This window comes from Leuciscus leuciscus, assembly GCF_965113295.1.
Source record: "Leuciscus leuciscus genome assembly, chromosome: 3".
Taxonomy (NCBI): domain Eukaryota; kingdom Metazoa; phylum Chordata; class Actinopteri; order Cypriniformes; family Leuciscidae; genus Leuciscus; species Leuciscus leuciscus.
Window position 1 is genome coordinate 21,149,467 of NC_138727.1, and position 19,576 is coordinate 21,169,042.

Genomic DNA, 19,576 nt, shown 5'->3' on the forward strand with positions numbered 1-19,576 from the left:
TCGATAGATCTCAAAGACACTTATTTCCATATAGACATTTTTCCTGCTCACAGGAAATTTCTCAGGTTTGCTTTTCAGGGCAAAGCCTACAAGTATTTGAGGATTCCATTTGGTTTGTGTCTCGCTCCAAGAGTTTTCACAAAATGTGTAGAGGCGGCACTGACATCTCTGCGTCAAACGGGAAGCAGAGTGTCAGCTTATCTAGACGATCTTCTGCTCTGCGCACAATCACTGCAACAGGCAGAGAGAGTCACAGAGACGGTGGTTTCACATTTAAAAAACTTGGGTTTCAAAGTGAATTATGAGAAAAGCAGTTTTTTCCCCACACAAGAGATAAACTACCTGGGTATCAGACTGCATTCAGTGCTGTATTGAACGTTCTTATCAGGCGATCACGTCAGATCATTCCGCAATTGCATCTCCCTTTTTCAGAAAGGGAGATTGTTTCCCCTCAGGATATGTCTGAGGCTATTGGGGTTGATGGCCTCTGCAATAGCCGTAATTCCCCTGGGACTGTTGAGAATGAGAGACTTTCAGAACTGGACAGTGACTCGGACGCCGGCTCAGCCACAGAGTGATTATCACAGAAGAGTGTGTGAGAGTGTTACGTCACTGGAGAGCTCCCACATTTCTCACGAAGGGGACTCCATTAGGTCCGATCACTCTAAGAAAGGTGGTGACGACAGATGCATCACTTACAGGTTGGGGGGCAGTGTTCGAGGGCAGAACAGTGCGGGGAGTGTGGCTTACATCTCAAAGGGAGAAACACATAAATTACTTGGAGCTATTAACAGTGTTGCTAGTGCTAAGCCACTTTATTCAGTTCCTTCAGGGATATCATATGTTGATCAGATCAGACAACACAACAGTGACAGCGTACATAAACAGAGAAGGGGTAGTGCGCTCTCGACAGCTGCACAGTCTAGCACAGAGACTAATTGTGTGGGGCAACACACGGTTTCTGTCGTTACGAGCAACACATGTACCGGGAATAATGAACAGAGGGGCAGATTTGTTGTCCAGAGAAAATCCTATGTACGGAGATTGGACACTCCACCCGCAGGTGGTGAGTGAGATACAGACAGACTGCCGTAGATCTCTTTGCATTGCGTGAAAATGCGCAGCACCCTCTGTTCTTTTCCCTGGTGGGAGAAGATGCACCGCTGGGTGTGGATGCTCTAGTCCACCCATGGCCAAACGCACTGTTGTACACATTCCCCCCGCTGAGCCTCATCGGGCCAACACTTCAGAGGGTGAGGGAATTCATATTCATATTCATTCTTTATTGTCCTCGTTAGAGGAAATTTGTTTTCACAGACTGTACCAGGAGCAACATTCAACACACATACCACACAGAATTTTGTTCACATAAATAGACCTATTAAAAAAAAAAAACAAAAAAAAAAACAAACACACTAATTCACTAAACATTCACTAATTGTGATTGCACCGTTTTGGCCGGGAAAGTTGTGGATAGCAGAGATAATCCCACTTCTATACGACCAGCCCTGTTATCTCCTGCTGCGCAGAGACTTTCTCTCTCAGACGAACTGAGAGATATTTCATTCTGCCCCTCGCAAGATAGCTCTCTGGGCTTGGCCCGTGAGAGGATGAATTTAAACGCCATCGGGCTACCCCCTAATGTGAACAAAACGACTTAGAGTGCGAGAGCAGCCTCTACGCGCTCTTTGTATGATCATAAGAGGAGCGTTTTTGAACGATGGTGTGCAGAGAGACAAATCATCTCGTTCTTATGCTCTGTATCAGATGTTCTTTTCCACGGTTAAGGTCTATCTTTCTGCTATTTCGGCATGTCATGTGGGGCTGGATTCGGGAACAATAAGCCAGCACTCCTTGATATGTCGATTTATGAGAGGGGCGAGGCGGTTACTTCCAGTCACGAAGTTCCTGATCCTGCCCTGGGATTTATTGGTGGTTCTGGACGCGCTCTCTCTGCCTTCTTTTGAACCATTACTGTGTATTGATGTACAGCATCTTTCTTTGAAGACAGCTTTACTACTGGCTCTCACTACAGCAAAGCGAGTGAGTGAGTTACATGCTTTGTCTGTACATTCTTCCTGTATGCAGTTTGCAGCAAGTGGATCGAAAGTTTCGCTGAAAACTAATTCGGCATTTGTTCCTAAGGTCAGAGAGACAGGAGCAAACAGATCTGTAGATTTGTTGGCTTTCATTCCACCGCCTTTTTCTTCATCAGAGGACGGACGGTTACATTGTCTGTGCCCGGTGCGCGCTCTGCACACTTATGTTCAGAGAACGTGTGTTTCGAAGGAGCAGTCTGCTCTTTGTCTCATGGGCTGACAGTTACAAGGGGAGACCTATTTCACATCAGCGGCTCTCTCATTGGATGGTGAACGCGATTGTAATGTGTTACAAGTGTCCACTAGAGGGATGGCTACCTCCTGGGCCCTGTTCAAGGGTATCTCTATTAAGGACATATGTGCTGCGGCAAGCTGGGCATCACCACACACTTTTGTCAGATACTTTAGACTGGATGTGACCAAGCCATCGTTGGCTCACTCAGTGCTCGGTGTGGAAGCGGCGAGTGTAACGTCATAACACTTCACACTTATTTTTATTCTGTTTCCAGTTAAACACCCTGGTGTTGTCCACTTTAGGGGTTTTATAGAGGCTTATAAGGGCATGGGTTTCACTTTAGTGTCACAACCAAGGCCATTAGTTACCACTTTCAGTGTTGCGTCTGTTCATACAGCATATCTGCAATACGGGAGTGGTGTATATCCCTTAGTGACATACTGAACGGATGTTAGAAAGAGAACATTAGGTTACTTGCCAAACCCCGGTTCTCTGATAACAAAAGTGAGGTATCTCACCTCACCGTCCTCCTTGCAGATTACACAGGGAAGAAGATATGTGTAGAATGACGCAGCAGGGGGCTGCAGTGAGTTATATACCAGGGAGGTGGGACTCCCTGATCGCTGTAGCGATTGGTTTAATTGGTTTAATCGTGGTGTAATTGGTGCTTCCACAGTCAGTCACACTAGAGGCGTTCCCTTAGTGAGATACCTCACTTCTGTTATCAGAGAATCGGGGTTAACGATTCTCCGTTAGGTTGCTTGCGTAACCCCGATTCTCTGATAACAGAAGTGAGGTATCTCACTAAGGGAACGGCTTTAGTGTGACTGACTGTGGAAGCACCAATTACACCACGATTAAACCAATTAAACCATTCGCCAGGGAGGTGGGACTCCCTGATCCCTGATCGCTGTAGCGATTGGTTTAATTGGTTTAATCGTGGTGTAATTGGTGCTTCCACAGTCAGTCACACTAGAGGCGTTCCCTTAGTGAGATACCTCACTTCTGTTATCAGAGAATCGGGGTTACGCAAGCAACCTAGCGATTTCAACATTAATCTAGAGAAGCCTTATGCTACAGACTTCCAACTCTCTCTTAGGGCGCTTTCACACTAGCACTTTTGGTGCGCACCCGGGTTCGAATGACGAGTTCGAGTTCGGTTCGTTTTGATGATGTGAACGCTGTCTTCCGAAAACAAAACCAAAGGTTAAAAAAAAGAAGAACAAATGTGAAGCGAGCAATTCTATCCATTTTGACGCCTTTTCATTCATAGCGGTTTCCAAGCAACACGATTACGCGCCAGCTGAAGCTTGATGACGCAAGCGCACCGCGGTTCGAATATGAATATTTTTCATAGTGTGAAAGCGCCCTTAGCCTCATTTTATCTCAAACAGCTCATCAACAGAGGTACTCTCAAATCAGGCAAAAATCTCAACATAATTTACACTCGCAACTGCATCACAGACAACATTTTGGTGAAACCTCTGCACATTTCGGATCATTTCTTTATTACTTTTATTTTACATCTTACTACTTGTGCACCACCATCCCTTCTACCAGTTACTTTCAGACGAAACCTGTGCTCACTTTTTCCTTCCCATCTTTCCTCTGTTGTGTCATCCTCTCTTCCCTCACCCACACAATTCTCACAATACTGCAACAGACACTTTATGTTCCACTTTAAATTCTTGTCTAGATAATATCTGTCCTCTCTCTTCCAGGCCAGCATGTGCTACTCCCTCTAACCCCTGGGTATCTGATGTTCTTCGAGAACACTGCACCAAACTCAGGGCTGCAGAAAGAAAATGAAATCTGACCTGAGTATCTATCAATCTCTGCTCTCATCCTTTTCTGTTGAAGTCCATGCTGATAAATCTTTATATTTCCACAAAAAGATCAACAGCACTTTAAACACATGCACACTTTTCAAAACATTCAGCTCTCTCCTCTGTCTCTCTCCACCACCACCTCTTTAAATGCTAATGATTTTGCTAATGTCTTCACTGACAAAACAACAATCAGCAGTCAGTTCTCTGCTCCACACATACAAGAACTCAGACCAACCACATCCACAGCCAGAAATCTTCTCTTCTCCTTCTCTTTCCCTCGCTGAGGCAGAAGTATCTAAACTTCTCCTCTCCGGTCATCTTACCACCTGCCCTATAGATCCCATCCCCTCACACCTTCTACAAGCCATCTCTCCAACACTTTTGCCAGCACTCACACACATCAACACATCTCTCCACACTGACAATTTTCTTACTGCATTCAAGCAGGTTTGGGTAACCCAACTTGTTAAATAAACCCACATTAAACACATAATTTGTAAATAGTTACAGACCAGTCTCTCTACTACCATTCATAGCAAAAACACTTCTGTCATGATTGGCAAGGTAATGGGTATGACAATGTTGGGTATGTTTGGTCTTGGCGGAATAGATCTGCTATGCTGCTGCTTTTATTGCTGCTGCTGCTGCTGCTGTAGGTTATTGCTGCTGCTGCGGCAGAGCAAATATGGGACTTGCAACTGCCAATACATACACAACACACTGCTGTGAGCAAGTAAGACATGCAGCTGCTGTACAATATAGCATACATGAGTTACCCCGTTGTAGATCTATACAGGTAGAGCTGGGGAAGGTGTAGGGTTTCTGAAAGTGCGCTTCACTACTAAGGCAAATACTACCCCAAGTATTTGAAGGTTGAGCAGCGAGCTCATTACTGATACGGCAGGAAACAATCAGCTGCACCCTATATATAACAATGTGATTATGAGCAGGTGAGTAAAAGGACCTCTTAGTCTGCACCATCTAGAGTTTCATGCCAGAACTTTGTATTTGAACGTGTTGTTTTCAACAAAGTGTCATCTTTCCTCTAACAGAATAACCAGCAGGACGTCATCCAATCTGGTTTCAAGAACGGCCATTCAAACGAGACAGCATTACTTTCAGTCACTGATGCCCTGCGGATTGCAAAAACTGATTCCAAATCATCAGTTCACATTCTCCTGGATCTATCTGCTGCCTTTGACACTTTGAGTCATCAGATCCTTCTGTCCATCCTCTCATCACTGTGCATCATGGGAACTCCACTTCACTGGTTTGAAACCTATCTCACTGGTAGATCTTTCGGGGTTGCCTGGAGAGGGGAGGTATCCAACACACATCAACTGATCATGGGGGTTCCTCAGGTTTCAGTTCTTGGATCCCTCCTCTTTTCCATATACACTACATCATTGGGACCCATCATACATGCATGTCTTGTCTTCAACAAGCCCAAAAGGGCCCACACCACACCTCTCTTTGTCTCTTTGCTAGGGCTGGGAATCAAAAACCGGTTCCACTCGAGAACCGGTTCAAAGTTTAACGAACCATCGATATTGTATGTCCTCAATGTTAACGAGTCCTCTTATCGATGCTCCTGCTCCGAGTCCCAGCCATATACAGACCGTGAACTCACAACTGTCCCTTTTGTCCTTTATCAGGCACCATAGATAGCAAGGCGTCTACGCATTTGCGTGTCATCATGACGTCAAAGCGATTTGAGCAAAGGAGGGAATTATGGAGAGAAAGAGGCGATCTAAAGCTTGGCTTTATTTTACAAAACGTGCCGAAAATCATGCCGAAAATCATGCCGTTTGCAATAACTGCAAGGCTGTGATTTCGTGTAAGGGTGCAAATACAAGCAACATGCTTAATTATATGTTAACCCATGGTACTAAATTGCAGGAATGCTGTGTTTTTTATCCGCTGCGTACAACTGCCCAAGCTAGCAGCACTGTAACCTCCGTTGAACAGGGTAATGTAATGTTAAACATCACTGGCGTCTTACAAATAACAGGCATATTCTACGAAAACACTGTATTGTGTTTGTGTATAATTATTCTCGCAATATCCATTTTAGATGATAGGCAGGATGAAATCATTAGCTCCCAGTCGACAGGCTGCTCGACTACGAGTGAAGAAATGCGTTTGCCATTCACACTCGCTGCTCTGGGAAGAAAACTAAACGAGGAGAAGGTAAACGAGTGTCACCGAGCAGTAACCAAGTTCGTGGTGAAAGGGTTACGCCCATTCTCAACGGTGGACCAACCAGATTTTCGGTATGTGGTGAAATGTTTGGTGAACATTTAACAAGTTAGGCGAGTCTTCTTGATTGAGGCAAATCCAATTAATACTTTTATGTTATATATAGAGTACAGCTAGCATTAAAATTGCATGTTAATTATCACATTATTTAATGTACATTAATAATGTTTAGGGAGATGATCAGGACAATAAACCCCAGGTATAAGCCACCTTCAAGGGACTACCTTGGCAACAGCTTGATCCCTGCCTGGTACCAAGTTTTTAAAAGAAAACTTGTTATTTGCTGTCAAGGATGTTACAAAGGCAGCCTTCACAGCAGATGGATGGACCAGCCTTGCCCAGGACCATTACCTCACAGTCACACTCCATTACACCAGACAGGGCACCATGCACTGTAGGGAAAGTCCTCAAAACTAAGGCAGTATATGAAGCCCAGACTGGTGATGCTGTGGCCGAAGAAGTTGAAGCAATACAGAAGGAATTTGAAGTTAGAGAAAAGGGTGTTGCAGCAACAGTGGACAATGCAGCAAATATGGATGTTGCTATGAAGAAGATGCAGGTTTTGAAGATCAGCTGCTTTGCACACACTTTAAATCTCGCAGCACAAAAAATTAACAAATGCAGCACCGTTTGCAATTGGTCTGCAAGAGTACGCGCTATAGTTGTTTGGATGAAGAGGTTCCACATGGCAAAAGGTCATTCTGAAGGAAAAGCAGCAATTACTGAGTAAGTGCACATGAATTTCTGTTTTTATTAGACTTTACAGTAAAATGTTAATATTTTGATGTAATATATATATATATATATATATATATCAGATTTGAGCAAAATAGTTAATATGATTATATAATGTTTTGTTACATTTTATTCTAACAAAAAAATTTTCACAGACCTCGCTCAGCATTCACTAATTGTTGATGTAAAGACACGATGGAATTCTCTTTATCTGGTGATTGAGAGGTTCTATGAGCAGTTCCCTGCTATTCAAGCAGTAATAATGGACCCGCGGATAAAAAAAACAATCTGAGAAGGAAAAGTAAGTTCTGTGATGATTACCACTAATACTAAATTAGTGTAGGGTGCAAGAGAGGACCACTTATTGTGCTACCTTGCTTAAGGAAAATGATTATCTATATTTATAGACTGCTTGAGAAACTGCAAATGGAGGACTTCAGGAAGGCAAAGGAGTTCATGGAGTTGATGTCTGTACTCTACACGTCGACACTCTGTGTTTCTAGTGAAAAAAAGCCCTAAATGTGGCCAAATCATTCCAATTTAAAAAAAGTTGGAGTGCCACTATGCAGTCCAGGCCGAAGACTTCTGCATTTGCAAGAAACATTAAGGAGAAAATCTGGACTGATCTTTCAACACGTTACCGGGTTCCTTGACTCATTAATTTCCAGTCTTCATGTAAATTATTCATTGTTCTTTCTTTTTTTTCCCCTTTTTTTTTAAGATTGAAAATGTCCAGAACTTCCTGGAAGAAGCAACGGTGATGGACCCAAGGTTCAAGTTGAAAATAGACAGTGATGCCATTTGGGACAGGCTGAGGTCTGCAGCAATTGTAGCAGCCACACCCAGAGAGACAGAAAAGGTATATGATTCACAGTTTGTGGCTTATTTCTATTGTGATGCTCAACTCTGGTTCCATTCGTAGGGCTGACATGTTCTTTTTTTCTTTTAAGCAGTCACAGCAGGAAGACAACAAACAGAGTCTAGGACAATCTCAGGAGGTGGAAGAGAAGCAACAGGAGGAGGTAGAAAACTATGTAAGTCCTTTTAATCATAGTAAACATGTGGCATAGATGAAGATATAATAAACTAATCAAATCATTGATCTAAAAATGTTGGTGGTAAAGTAACAGTTCTACTACCAGTGGCACTAGCTTTAATAATAGAAGAACCCCACCACACAGCAGCGAGCTGTCAGACCAAGCTACGCTGAAACATTGCGCAGTTTGCTGATGCGTGGCGAGCGCTTCCAGGCATATCAAGGTGGGTGCAAAACACGATTATAAGCAGTTACACGCTTCAGACCATCCTACTTCAATGGCAGGATGGCATCAGAGGTTCAAGCTCGAAACACCCGGTTCTGTCTTTAGCTCGCACACATTCACCAAGTGCATGAACACTGTTCCCACCACACTTCATCTGAGCGGAATACGTGTTGTGAATTATTTGGACGATTGGCTGCTTATGGCTGGCCTTCAGCAAATGAGATTTGCAGCCAGAGGCATCGGCTTATCAACCACCTTCTGTGTTTGGAGCTTATGATCAACCTGCAGAAAAGCTGACTCTAGCTTACTCAATGTATTCCATTTATGGGCGTGACTCTGAACTCTACTGTAATGCGAGCCCGCCTCTTACCGAAGCGTTCGCAGGCTATTATGAACTCGCTCGCGATGTACAATTAAGGCAGGTCTTTTCCTCTGAATAGCTTTAGAAAGCGCTAGGGTTGATGGCAGCTGCTTCAGCTGTATGTCTCTTGGGACTGCTTCACATGTGGCCACTTCAACTATGGTTGAAAGTGGGTGCTTGGCACTTCGGCTTGATGCGCATCTTAGTGACCCACTAATGCTTAGAGGCGCTAGCCCCCTGGGTGAGTACAGTTTCTTTATGATCAGGGCGCTCCAATGTGACAGGTGTGCAGATGCAAGGTAGTTAGGACAGTTGTATCAGGCATGGGCTGGGAAACCCTTTGTGATGGTTGTCCAGCCTTTGGTGTCTGGACAGACATGGAAAGAAGGTGGCACCGAAACTGTTTGAAGCTCAGAGAAGTTAAAAGAAAAAGCTGTCTCTCAAGTTTTTTTGCGCTCAAGTCCATCACAAACATGTTCTCGTTAGGACAAGGAGGCATCCGTTCTAGCTCTCTCCTCACACTCACGACAAGCCTGCTGATATGGGCAGATTAACACCTCCTATCTATTCGAGCTGTCCATGTCCCCAGCCATCTGAACTGTGGGACAGACATGCTGTTTGAGATATGGGGTGGCCTAAGGGGAATGGAGACTAACCCTCAGATTTTGATTGTGCTCTTCTCCCTAGCGGAGTGCTCCACATTGCACTTGCTCACCCCTGGCCAGAAGCACACAAATACGCACACAAATATGACTATCCTGCACCAAGTGCTGTGCAATATCAGGGAGAAGGAGTCAGCTCTGTTAGTTGTGCCGAAATGGCCCACACACCCCTGGTTCCCGGACTTGCTTGAGATGCTGTCAGGTCCACCACAGCCTGTTCTGCTGAGGAGGGATCTTCTCTCTCAGGTGAACAGCTCAGTTTGGCACCCCAACCCAGAGTTGTGGAACCTGCACGTCTAGCTGCTCAATGGAGCCTGTCAGCGTCAATCTGATGATGATTTCTGAAGAAAGAGCACCGTCTACAAGATGTCTCTACGCTAATAAATGGAATGTTTTCGTGAACTGGTGCAGCACGAAGAATGAGGATCCTGCGAATGTGCCCGATTCCCAGAACTTTGTCCTTTTTACAAGAGCATCTGGATGACGGCAGTACACCCTCTACACTCAGTGTATGTAGCCGCTATATCAGCTTTTCATAATTACATTGATATGCAGTCAGTGGGGAGAAATAACCTGGTGATTGTTTTAAAGCAACACTAAGTAAAAATGTTTACCTTAAAATAATGTTTCCAAAATCGTATCAGTGGTTCATCAAGTCGTAACAGGGTGAAAGGCACTTCTGGATTCGCTTTGCAGCCCTATATCTGCTATAACCACACTATGCAAGTTTGCCAAACCGGGTCGCGTTTCTGTAGTTCGAATGAGACATAAGAAAACAAAAAATTTGACTTGCTTTACGTCAAGCGTTACATTAGTCATTATTTAGTTTTTCTTCGTTTCTGATGTCGCAATACATCATGCTTTCATGAAATCATGCAACATACTCTACCTTGTCTGTGGACATCGTTCATTCCAAAGCCGGTGCTAGATAAAACAGCGAGCGTGCGTGCGACAGTAGGCTGCGGGCGGCGAAATTATTTACGACAGCGGTAATGGACAATTCCGCCTCCAACCTGTAGGGCGACCGAAGAGGAAACGTTCCTTAGTGTTGCTTTAACGCGGCGCGAGACGATTCAATTATCCTCGTCCCTCTACGATCCTCAATTGAGATTTGGCTTTAGTTTTAAAAACCTTTACATGTGCTCCTTTTTAGCCATTTCAATCGGCCACATTAAAAGTGCTCTCTTTTAAAGATTGGACTTTTTTAACCGCACTCGCTTCTGCTCAAAGAGTTGGCGACATGCATGCTCTCTTAAATGTATGGACTTTGCATTCTCTCTCCTGCATGGACTTTGACTCAAACGACTGTAAAGTCGTGCTTAAGCCGAGAAAGGCCAATGTGCCTAAGATCCTCTCAACAACACCATTCAGAGCCCAAGTGATAACCCTCTCAGCTTTCACCCGGAGCGAATCCGCAACCAGGGAGGTCCAGCCTTCCGTAGCCGCTCTGCCCTTTGTGTGCTTTGCATATATATGTCGGGCGTATCAGACAGTTTAGGCTTTCTAAACCGCTCTTCATGTGTTTTGGTGGTCACAATAAAGGCCTACCAGTATCAAAACAAAGACTATCCCATTGGATTGTGGATGCAATAGTTTTGGCTTATGATTCACAAAATGTGTTGTGTCCTGGAATCCCTTTCTTGCATTCTTGGAGAACTGTGAAGTCGAGGAAACTCTGGAAACTTGAAGGCAATATGTCCTTAACGGTCGATACCTCCTAAGCTGTGTATGATTATATAATGTCGTTACCCAATTTTTCGTTTGGGGTGGGGAGATTGGATTCTTTTATAGTTTGACTGTTATATGCTTTGTTAAATGTATCAACATGTATTCTTGTAAACTGTTAAAATTCAATAAATACATGTTTATAAAAAGAATGTGTTGTGTCCCATAGGTGTGCAAGCCCACTCTACAAGGTTCCTTATGGGCATGGGCAAAGGGTATGTCTATCCAGGACATCTACTCAGCAGCAGGATGGGCTTCGCAGAACACTTTCGCCAGGGTCTATAACTTGGACGTTTCTTCGCTAGCTTCTTGAGCCCTGTCAGTGCAAGAATTCTAGCTAAGGTAAGCCTGTTTTTTTACAGTGTTCATTTTTTATTGCTTCTACTACAGCATATGCATCTTGTCTTTGTTAGGTGCAAGGAATCTAGAGCGGGCAGTTTGCACTCAATGCGATGAAGGTACACGTTTCCCATAGCATCAGCAAGCTGTACGTAATGTCGAAAGTAGAGATCGACTGATATTGATTTTTTACTACCGATACCAATTATTTGCATGCTTATGTGCCTGATAACTGATATACAGACCCGATATTTATTTATTGGTTTATTTCTGTTTTTGGCAATTAAAACAACGTCACTGAACTAAACAAACACTTTTTAATACTGTAATTTCTGCAATTGCATTCCCTCCTTGCATACAAAAACAAAACACACTTCTGCATCAATAGTCAAAAAGAGTGGCAAAAATAAAAACTATAGTGCATTGTCAGTGACTTTAAAAAAAAAAAAATCTACATTCTAAACTAATAATAGTTAATAAAAAAACATTACTTTAGTATAGCTTCATCATCCCAGTTGCATCATTTTATTTATAACAACAGCATTAATATTAACAACAAATACATTTACAAAGTCTAAAGTTGTCAAATGGAGAACATAAATAAAAGACAGGGGAGGCTATCAACTCCCCATAAATATAAGCATTCGTTTTAAACTACAGTTGTAAAAGGTTTATGTGTTGTTTGATACGTTAAAGAGTAAAGAGAATGGAATATGCAAACATTGTCAGAAAAATAAACAAAACAGCGAATACATCATCGCAATTACCGAGTCCATATCATCTAGCATGTTATCACAATTATTAATGTTTTTGTCGGCCTAGGTTATGAAATACCTGCTGACAGAGCGCTGTTTTTATGTGCGTTTACACAGAACTTCTCTTGAGGAGATAGTTAACTAATTTCCACAGAACTGTAATTATTTAGATGTTTATTAGTGAAATAAAGGTAAGATAGTAGACGGAGATGTTAATATAATTTAGAGAGTTTTAAACGAGTGGATCGTGTTAAAAGAACTATGCTGAAGCATCAACTCGCTATGAATGCGGCTATACGATACTAATGATGAACTACAACAGAGAGAATTAAAGTCAGCGCTTTTATTTATATCTCCAAAGCAAGGAGATAGCTTTTAGCTATTATGCCAGCCACAGCTGGGACCAGCTTCTAGAAGAGATATGTGCTCCAACAGTAGTCACATTCAAATCTAGACTCAAAACACATCTGTTTAGCTGTGCATTTACTGATTGCACTTTATCTTATCTGTGTATCATCTTTTTATTCTTTTTATTCTTTTTATAACTTTAAAATTATTTATTTGTTTTTAATAAAAAAATTGTTTTTGGTTACAATTTAATTTGTTTTATTTTTTAATGACTCTTCCATTCAGACAGGGGCACCATGAATTTAGTGATTCAGGTAGTCACGAATAGGATTTTAGCCAGTCGGGGTATTTGTGGTTGTTGGTTTTCCACCAGTTCATGGGGTCGATGTGGATAGGTGGACACATGTCCTGGCAGTACTGATTTAGTTTGGTTATGTCTGAAATTTCTACGTCATAGTCCTCACCAAAGAAGACTGCAATTGCAGATGCAGACAGCGAATCACTTCATGGCTTTTTGGCCAATGGTTGTTTCATCTGATTCTACTGTTAGGCCTATCTCTTACTCGCTCTGAGCTGTTCGAGATGAGATCACACACCTTGGCCTGCATAGCGCGTTTAACTTCCTCAGTTGCGAACCTCAGGTGTTTGTGTCTAGCACTGGTATATCTATCCAGGACATCTACTCAGCAGCTGGATGGGCTGAGTAGATGCGATAGTTGAATAACTTTTAGGTGCGTTATTGGCAGTGCCACCCTCTGGTTACATGAACGCATCACCACCTATGTATCATCTTTTTATTCTTTTAATTCTTTTTATAACTGTTTTCATTTTAATTTTTTTATTTAAAATATTTTTATATTTTTTTGGTTACAATTTTTTTTTATTTTTTTTTTTTATGACTCTTCCATTCAGACAGGGGCACCATGAATTTAGTGAGTGAAGCACTGGTAAGAGTTCCTCTATAACTCTCCAGCTATCATCAGTCAGTTTGAGGGTTTGTGCATCTGATAGTCTAGTGAAAGCTCTGTCTGATAAGACCGCAGATATTGCCCATCTTTGCTCTAGTAAGCGATCGAACATGTCATGAATAGAATTCCACTTAATTCGGTAGTACTGCACATGTGCTCAGGCAAGTTCTGCAGTTCCTGCTTTTGTTTCAGTGCTTGTGTTGCAGTTGTGCTGTGATGGAAATGAGAAACAAGACAACTGGCAACTGGTTTATGTGTTGAAGCTTGAAACCGTAATTTGTAGCGAGTTGGAGTATGTGTGCAAAACAAGGCTGAGAGTCCCACTCTAATCATTCAGTGTTGACGAGCACCATGTTGCTCCCATTGTCATGTATGCATGCAGTGAATTTTCTGCATAGTCCCCCAGTGGTCCATAGCAGTGGAAAGGGTATTTGCCAGATTTTCAGTAGTATGCCGCTCTGGCATGGCTTTGGTCTGCAGAATAGAACTGTGAATTTCCCAATAAACTATATAATGACAGGTGACTGTGATGTACGAATCGGTTGTACATCATTAAGGTTCAACGTGCTAACTGACAGCGCAAAAAGGCATCAAAAAGTTTCTCCAGTCTGGCAGTGATTATTTTTCTAGACGGGACCGTGCACTCGGGCTCTACAAACTCCATTAGATTTCTAAAACCCTTTTCTTCTACAAAGCTGGTCGGTTGTTTGCTCTGCCCATGTAGAACCCAACTTAGTTTATCATGAAATGACTGATTGCTGCTGACCTGTGGATGGACTTACTGGGTGCTTCGCCCTCAAATGACTGTGCAGTGTAGTGGTTGACCTATGATAAGCAAGCTTCACACGGCAGACTTTGCACTGCACTTCATTCTCATAAATTTTCTAATAAGAACTCAACACAGAACTCTTATTTGACCGTTCCAAGTTACCGTATCCGTTATATGCCACGCAAGTATGCATGTGAGATAATGTGTTCTTCTTCTGTTGTTCTGTGAGTTGATTGACAGCTTTTAGGTGCGTTATTGGCAGTGCCACCCTATGGTTACATGAACGCATCACCACCGCATCAGCACCAAAAACATGTTTTTTTGTTGTTGTTTTTTCAATAATCGCAAAACCTATTCACAAGTACAGCCCTCTCTGTTGTGATGCTTGGTGCGTATACATCATCAAGGATTATGTTCTTTTTAACAGGGAACATCCCTGTACCCCTGAATCTAGCCTGAGCATTTTCAACTGTCGCAGTTCCCTTTCAAGGGAAATGACGCTATGGGAACGCTTTGCGTGATGACGTCTTGAAGCACATGTAAAATCAGTCCAATGGTGTGGCGGAACGTCAGAGGCGGGTGACGTCACGTACCAGGAAGCTATAAAAGCCGGCCCGAAACAGAAAACGAAAGCTTTCTGAGTCTTCAGTTGCGCTCTGTGTGAAATCTGTCTGTATATTTGGTGTTGTCTGTCTATATCATATATATATATATTCAGTATGGCGAGCAAGCAGCAGTTTAGAGTGTGTGTCCATCCCTGCCCGCGTTATTTAACGGGAGGTGATACTCACGCTCTTTGTGTTGTTTGTTTGGGTGAGGAGCATGCCCAGTCAGCACTCGAGGGTGGTGACGGTGTGCATTGCGACGCGCTTCCATTGCGTTCGCTCCGATCCCGCTTGGCTCGGTTCAATCCCGATCGCGTTCCCCAGGGCTCGGGTCCCGCCGCTGCCGAGGCACGGCAGCAATCACAGACCTGGGGTTCGCAAATGGATCTATCAGTGGATGTTGAGACGGGCTCTGCCTTATCTCAGCCTCCTTCTGATAGATCCAGTGCCTCTCATCAGGGTGTGGAAGCACGCATTGCGGTTTCTTCCCCCCCGATGGAGGCACCAATACTGCAATTGTCCAGCTCTGAGGAGTTGGACGTTGTTAGTATTGACGCTGAGTCTGAGGATTCGCCACCTCAGTCTCATGCGTTTGAAGAATTGCTTGATGTTATCACTAGAGCTGTCGAGCGATTATCTATTGAGTGGCCAGTAGATAGGCAGGGCGCTCGTTCGAAAAGCAAGCTCGACGAACGTTTCCTGCCATCTCGTGCACAGCCTCAGTGCAGAAGCCTTCCGTTTTTCCCCGATCTCCACACCGAGGTGTCGAGATCGTGGGGGAAACCAGTGTCATATCGAGTGTATACTGCACAAACATCACACTATTCATCCATTCACAATTATAAAGAGCATGGTTATGGGGAGATGCCGAGGGTGGAAGAGACGCTCGCGAGCTATCTCTCTCCAGCAACGGCATCTTCTCTGAAGGCTCCTGCACTTCCATCCAAGCCAGTAAAAGTTACATCTTCCCTGGTTCATAAAGCTTATGCCGCCACCGGTCAAGCTGCAGCGTGTTTACATACAATGTCCATAATGCAGGCTTACCAGGCTGAGTTATTGGGTGATTCTGAGGATGACGGGGGTATTAGTGCTGATACGGTGTCTGAACTGCGTAGAGCCACAGATTTGTCTCTCAGGGCTACCAAGAAGACGGCTAAATCCATCGGCCGCTCTATGGCAGCCCTGGTGGCCACTGAGAGGCATCTGTGGCTCAACTTAAGTGACATAAAGGACAAAGAAAAACATGTTCTTTTAGATGCACCAGTATCCACTCAAGGGTTATTTGGAGATGCAGTTAACAGTGCTGTAGCTAAATCACAAGAAGCTTCAAAACAGGCAGCTGCACTTCAGAAACTTCTCCCCCGCCGTTCTTTCATTGAGGCTGCTGAGCGGGAGCAGCCTCACTCATCTAAAAAGAGCGCTGAGCACCGTGCCACTCAGAAACAGAGCGTTTCCTCCCGTGTTCCCCCACAAAAAGCTCGGGGACACGGAGGGCGCTCTCAAACCCAGCAGTCTTCGAGGGGTAAAACGGATCTGCGGATCGTTATTACCGCCAAGAAGGCTGCTGGGAAAAAGTCCTGATGTCTGAGGGCTCAGGACAAATGAGAGTAGTCCCCCCGAAGCAGAGCGGTTAACACCTCTTTTCACGGTGCCCGTCTCTCTTCGGTGCCCTCAGGGGACCGTTCTGCCAACCCTGCCGCCTCCGGTGTTACAAGGCGCAGCGGTCTCCGGCGAGCACATATCTCAAGGTCCACCCGGAAACGTAGTGGCCTCGGGATGCCCGCCCCCTCTGAGGAGGGTGCTAGAGCAGTCTGTTTGGTCGTTCCCTGCCGGTGCGCCGTTACAGGGCGACGAACCGACTACTCAACAGCAACAAAATCCAGAAACCAGTCTCGAGAGACTGGTACCTTGAGTAGAATCTTTGACAGCGTGGAAGCTACTGTCAAATGTTTCTCGTTGGGTCCTGCAGACCGTGGAAAAAGGGTATTAGATACAATTCTAGTAACGCCCACCGCGGTTTATGGGGGTCCTGCCCACAGTGGTGGGCCCCGAGCAGGTTCTGGTTATGGAACAGGAAGTAAACACTCTGTTAGAGAAAGGGGCCATAGAATATGTACCTCCCTCCAACAGGGAAACCGGGTTTTACAGCCGGTACTTCATAGTTCCAAAGTAGGACGGGGGATTGCGTCCCATTTTAGATCTTCGAGTTGTCATGCAGCTCAAGTTCAAAATGTTAACATTGAGACAATCGTGCCACAGATTAGTCCGAGGACTGGTTTGTCACGATAGACCTCAAGGACGCATATTTCCATCCGTCCGTGTCATTGGAAGTTCCTGAGGTTTGCTTTCGGGGGCAAAGCATACCAATATCGAGTTCTTCCATTCGGCCTGGCTTTATCACCCCGCACTTTCACCAAATGCGTGGATGCAGCTCTGGCGCCTCTGCGCCTCCAGGGTATTCACATCACGAACTACATCGACGATTAGTTGATTTTAGCTCAGTCGCATTAGATGGCGGTTCAACATCGAGATGTTGTTCTCGCCCATATGAAAGAGTTGGGGTTACGGCTGAACGCCAAGAAGAGTGTGCTTTCTCCATTTTAGAGGACCACTTTTTTAGGCGTGGTTTGGGATTCAGTGTCGATGCAGGCGCGCCTGTCATCGCCACGCTTCGATTCCATCCTGGCAGCTGTGAGAAGTGTAAAGCTAGGCCAGCTACTCACTGTCAAACAGTTCCAGAGACTGTTGGGTCTCATGGCAGCAGCTTCCAACGGGATACCTTTTGGACTGCTGCACATGAGGCCCCTGCAGTGGTGGCTCAGGACCAGAGGGTTTTCCCCGAGGGGCAACCCATTTCGCACAATCAAGGTCACGCGGTGATGCCTACGTGCCTTGGTTATGTGGAAGAAACCTTGGTTCCTGTCCCAGGGCCCAGTGCTTGGAGCTCCTTGTCGTCGCAAACTGCTAACGACGGATGCTTCCCTCACGGGTTGGGGAGCGATCCTGAGGGTCGCTCATCTCAAGGTCTGTGGGAAGACCATCATCGTTCCTGGCATTCTATAGCCTAGAGATGTTAGCTGTCTTCCGGGCTCTGAGGAGCTTTATCACAGGTCTCAGGGGACACCATGTGTAGTACATACGGACAACACGTCGGTAGTCGCCTATATCAAGGGGGTTTGCGCTGGCACGCCATATCCTCTTGTGGTCCCAGGGGAAGTTGCTGTCACTCAGGGCAGCCTACATCCCCGGGGTCCAGAATATAGGAGCAGACACTCTGTCGAGACAGGGGCCGAGGCCCGGGGAATGGTGGCTCCACCCCCGAGGTGGTGGAGCTGATATGGAAATTATAAGTGGCTGTTTGCGTCTCGAGAGACGTCTCACTGTCCACTTTGGTTCTCCTTCACGCATCCAGCTCCTCTGGGACTGGATGCTATGGTACAGACGTGGCCGAGGCTACGTCTGTACGCTTTTCCCCCAGTTGCTCTGCTCCCGGGAGTTCTGGAAAGAGTTCGCAGGGACCGGGTTTGCCTGCTTTTTATAGCCCCGCGCTGGCCGGGCAGAGTATGGTTTCTCGATCTTGTGTCCCTCCTCGACGGGCCTCCTCTGGAGCTACCCGTCAGGAGGGACCTTCTGTCCCAAGCAGGGGGCTCGATTTTTCACCCCCGACCAGAACTGTGGAACCTGTGGGCTTGGCCTCTGAGGGGGCCCAGCTCATAGAGTCAGGTCTCTCAACTGAGGTTGTTGAGAGCATTCTACAGTCCAGAGCTCCCTCCACGAGGAAACTTTATGCCCTGAACTGGAGAGTATTCACCTCTTTGTGTAGTGACCGTCGGTTGGATCCAGTCAACTGCCCAATTGGTACAGTTCTGGAGTTCCTGCAGGACCGGTTCACTGCAGGTCTGACCCCGTCCACTTTAAAGGTTTATGTGGCGGCCGTAGGTGCTTACCATAGTCCTTTGGGTGGAATGTCTGTGGGGAAAGACCCTTTGGTATCTCGTTTCCCTCGTGGCACTTGGAGGTCCTCCTCCCTTTCGAAATCGGACCAGGAGGCGAATAATTTGCTTTGCCCTGTTCGGGCGTTAGACGCATATGTCCACAGAGCTGCCCTGTGGCGGAAAAGTGATTAATTGCTCCCCTAACAAGGGAGCTCCAGTGTCTAAGCAAAGGATGAGCAAGTGGGTGGTTGAGACTATCTCACTTGCTTATGAGGCGGCTGGGCAGCCTTCTCCTTGGGCTGTCCGGTCGCACTCTACTAGGAGTATGGCGGCCTCTAAGGCCCTTATATCAGGAGTATCGTTACAGGACGTTTGTGATGCGGCAGGCTGGTCCTTACCGCACACCTTCGTCAGGTTCTACTCTTTAGGCCTAGACTCTACTCCAGGGTCTCAGGTTTTGTCTTTTTAGTGCTGCTCACATGATTACACACAGGACAGACATTTGTAGCTATGGAGGCGTTGGTATAGACATTCCCATAGCGTCATTTCGACGCAACGCGAGTTCCCTTGAAAGGGAACGCCTCGGTTACGACTGTAACTTCGGTTCCCTGAAGAGGGAACGAGCGTTGCGTCGCCTTGCCATATCTCCTTCATGCCTGTCAGCGCGACTTCAGACTTTACGAAGCTTTC

General features: G+C 45.2%; 2 protein-coding genes across 2 annotated transcripts in view; both read left to right on the forward strand.

The window, feature by feature from the left end:
- Window positions 1-19,576, forward strand: part of LOC309495809 (uncharacterized protein) — a 207,494-nt gene that overhangs the window by 141,039 nt on the left and 46,879 nt on the right. The gene's annotated exons all lie outside the window — the stretch shown is intronic.
- Window positions 7,518-14,795, forward strand: LOC309495822 (uncharacterized protein). The gene is made up of 5 exons (XM_082165697.1): window positions 7,518-7,801; window positions 7,879-8,016; window positions 8,108-8,179; window positions 11,337-11,509; window positions 11,581-14,795. The coding sequence occupies exons 1-4, from the start codon at window positions 7,721-7,723 to the stop codon at window positions 11,478-11,480; spliced, it is 435 nt and encodes a 144-aa protein (XP_082021823.1). The 5' UTR covers window positions 7,518-7,720; the 3' UTR covers window positions 11,481-11,509; window positions 11,581-14,795.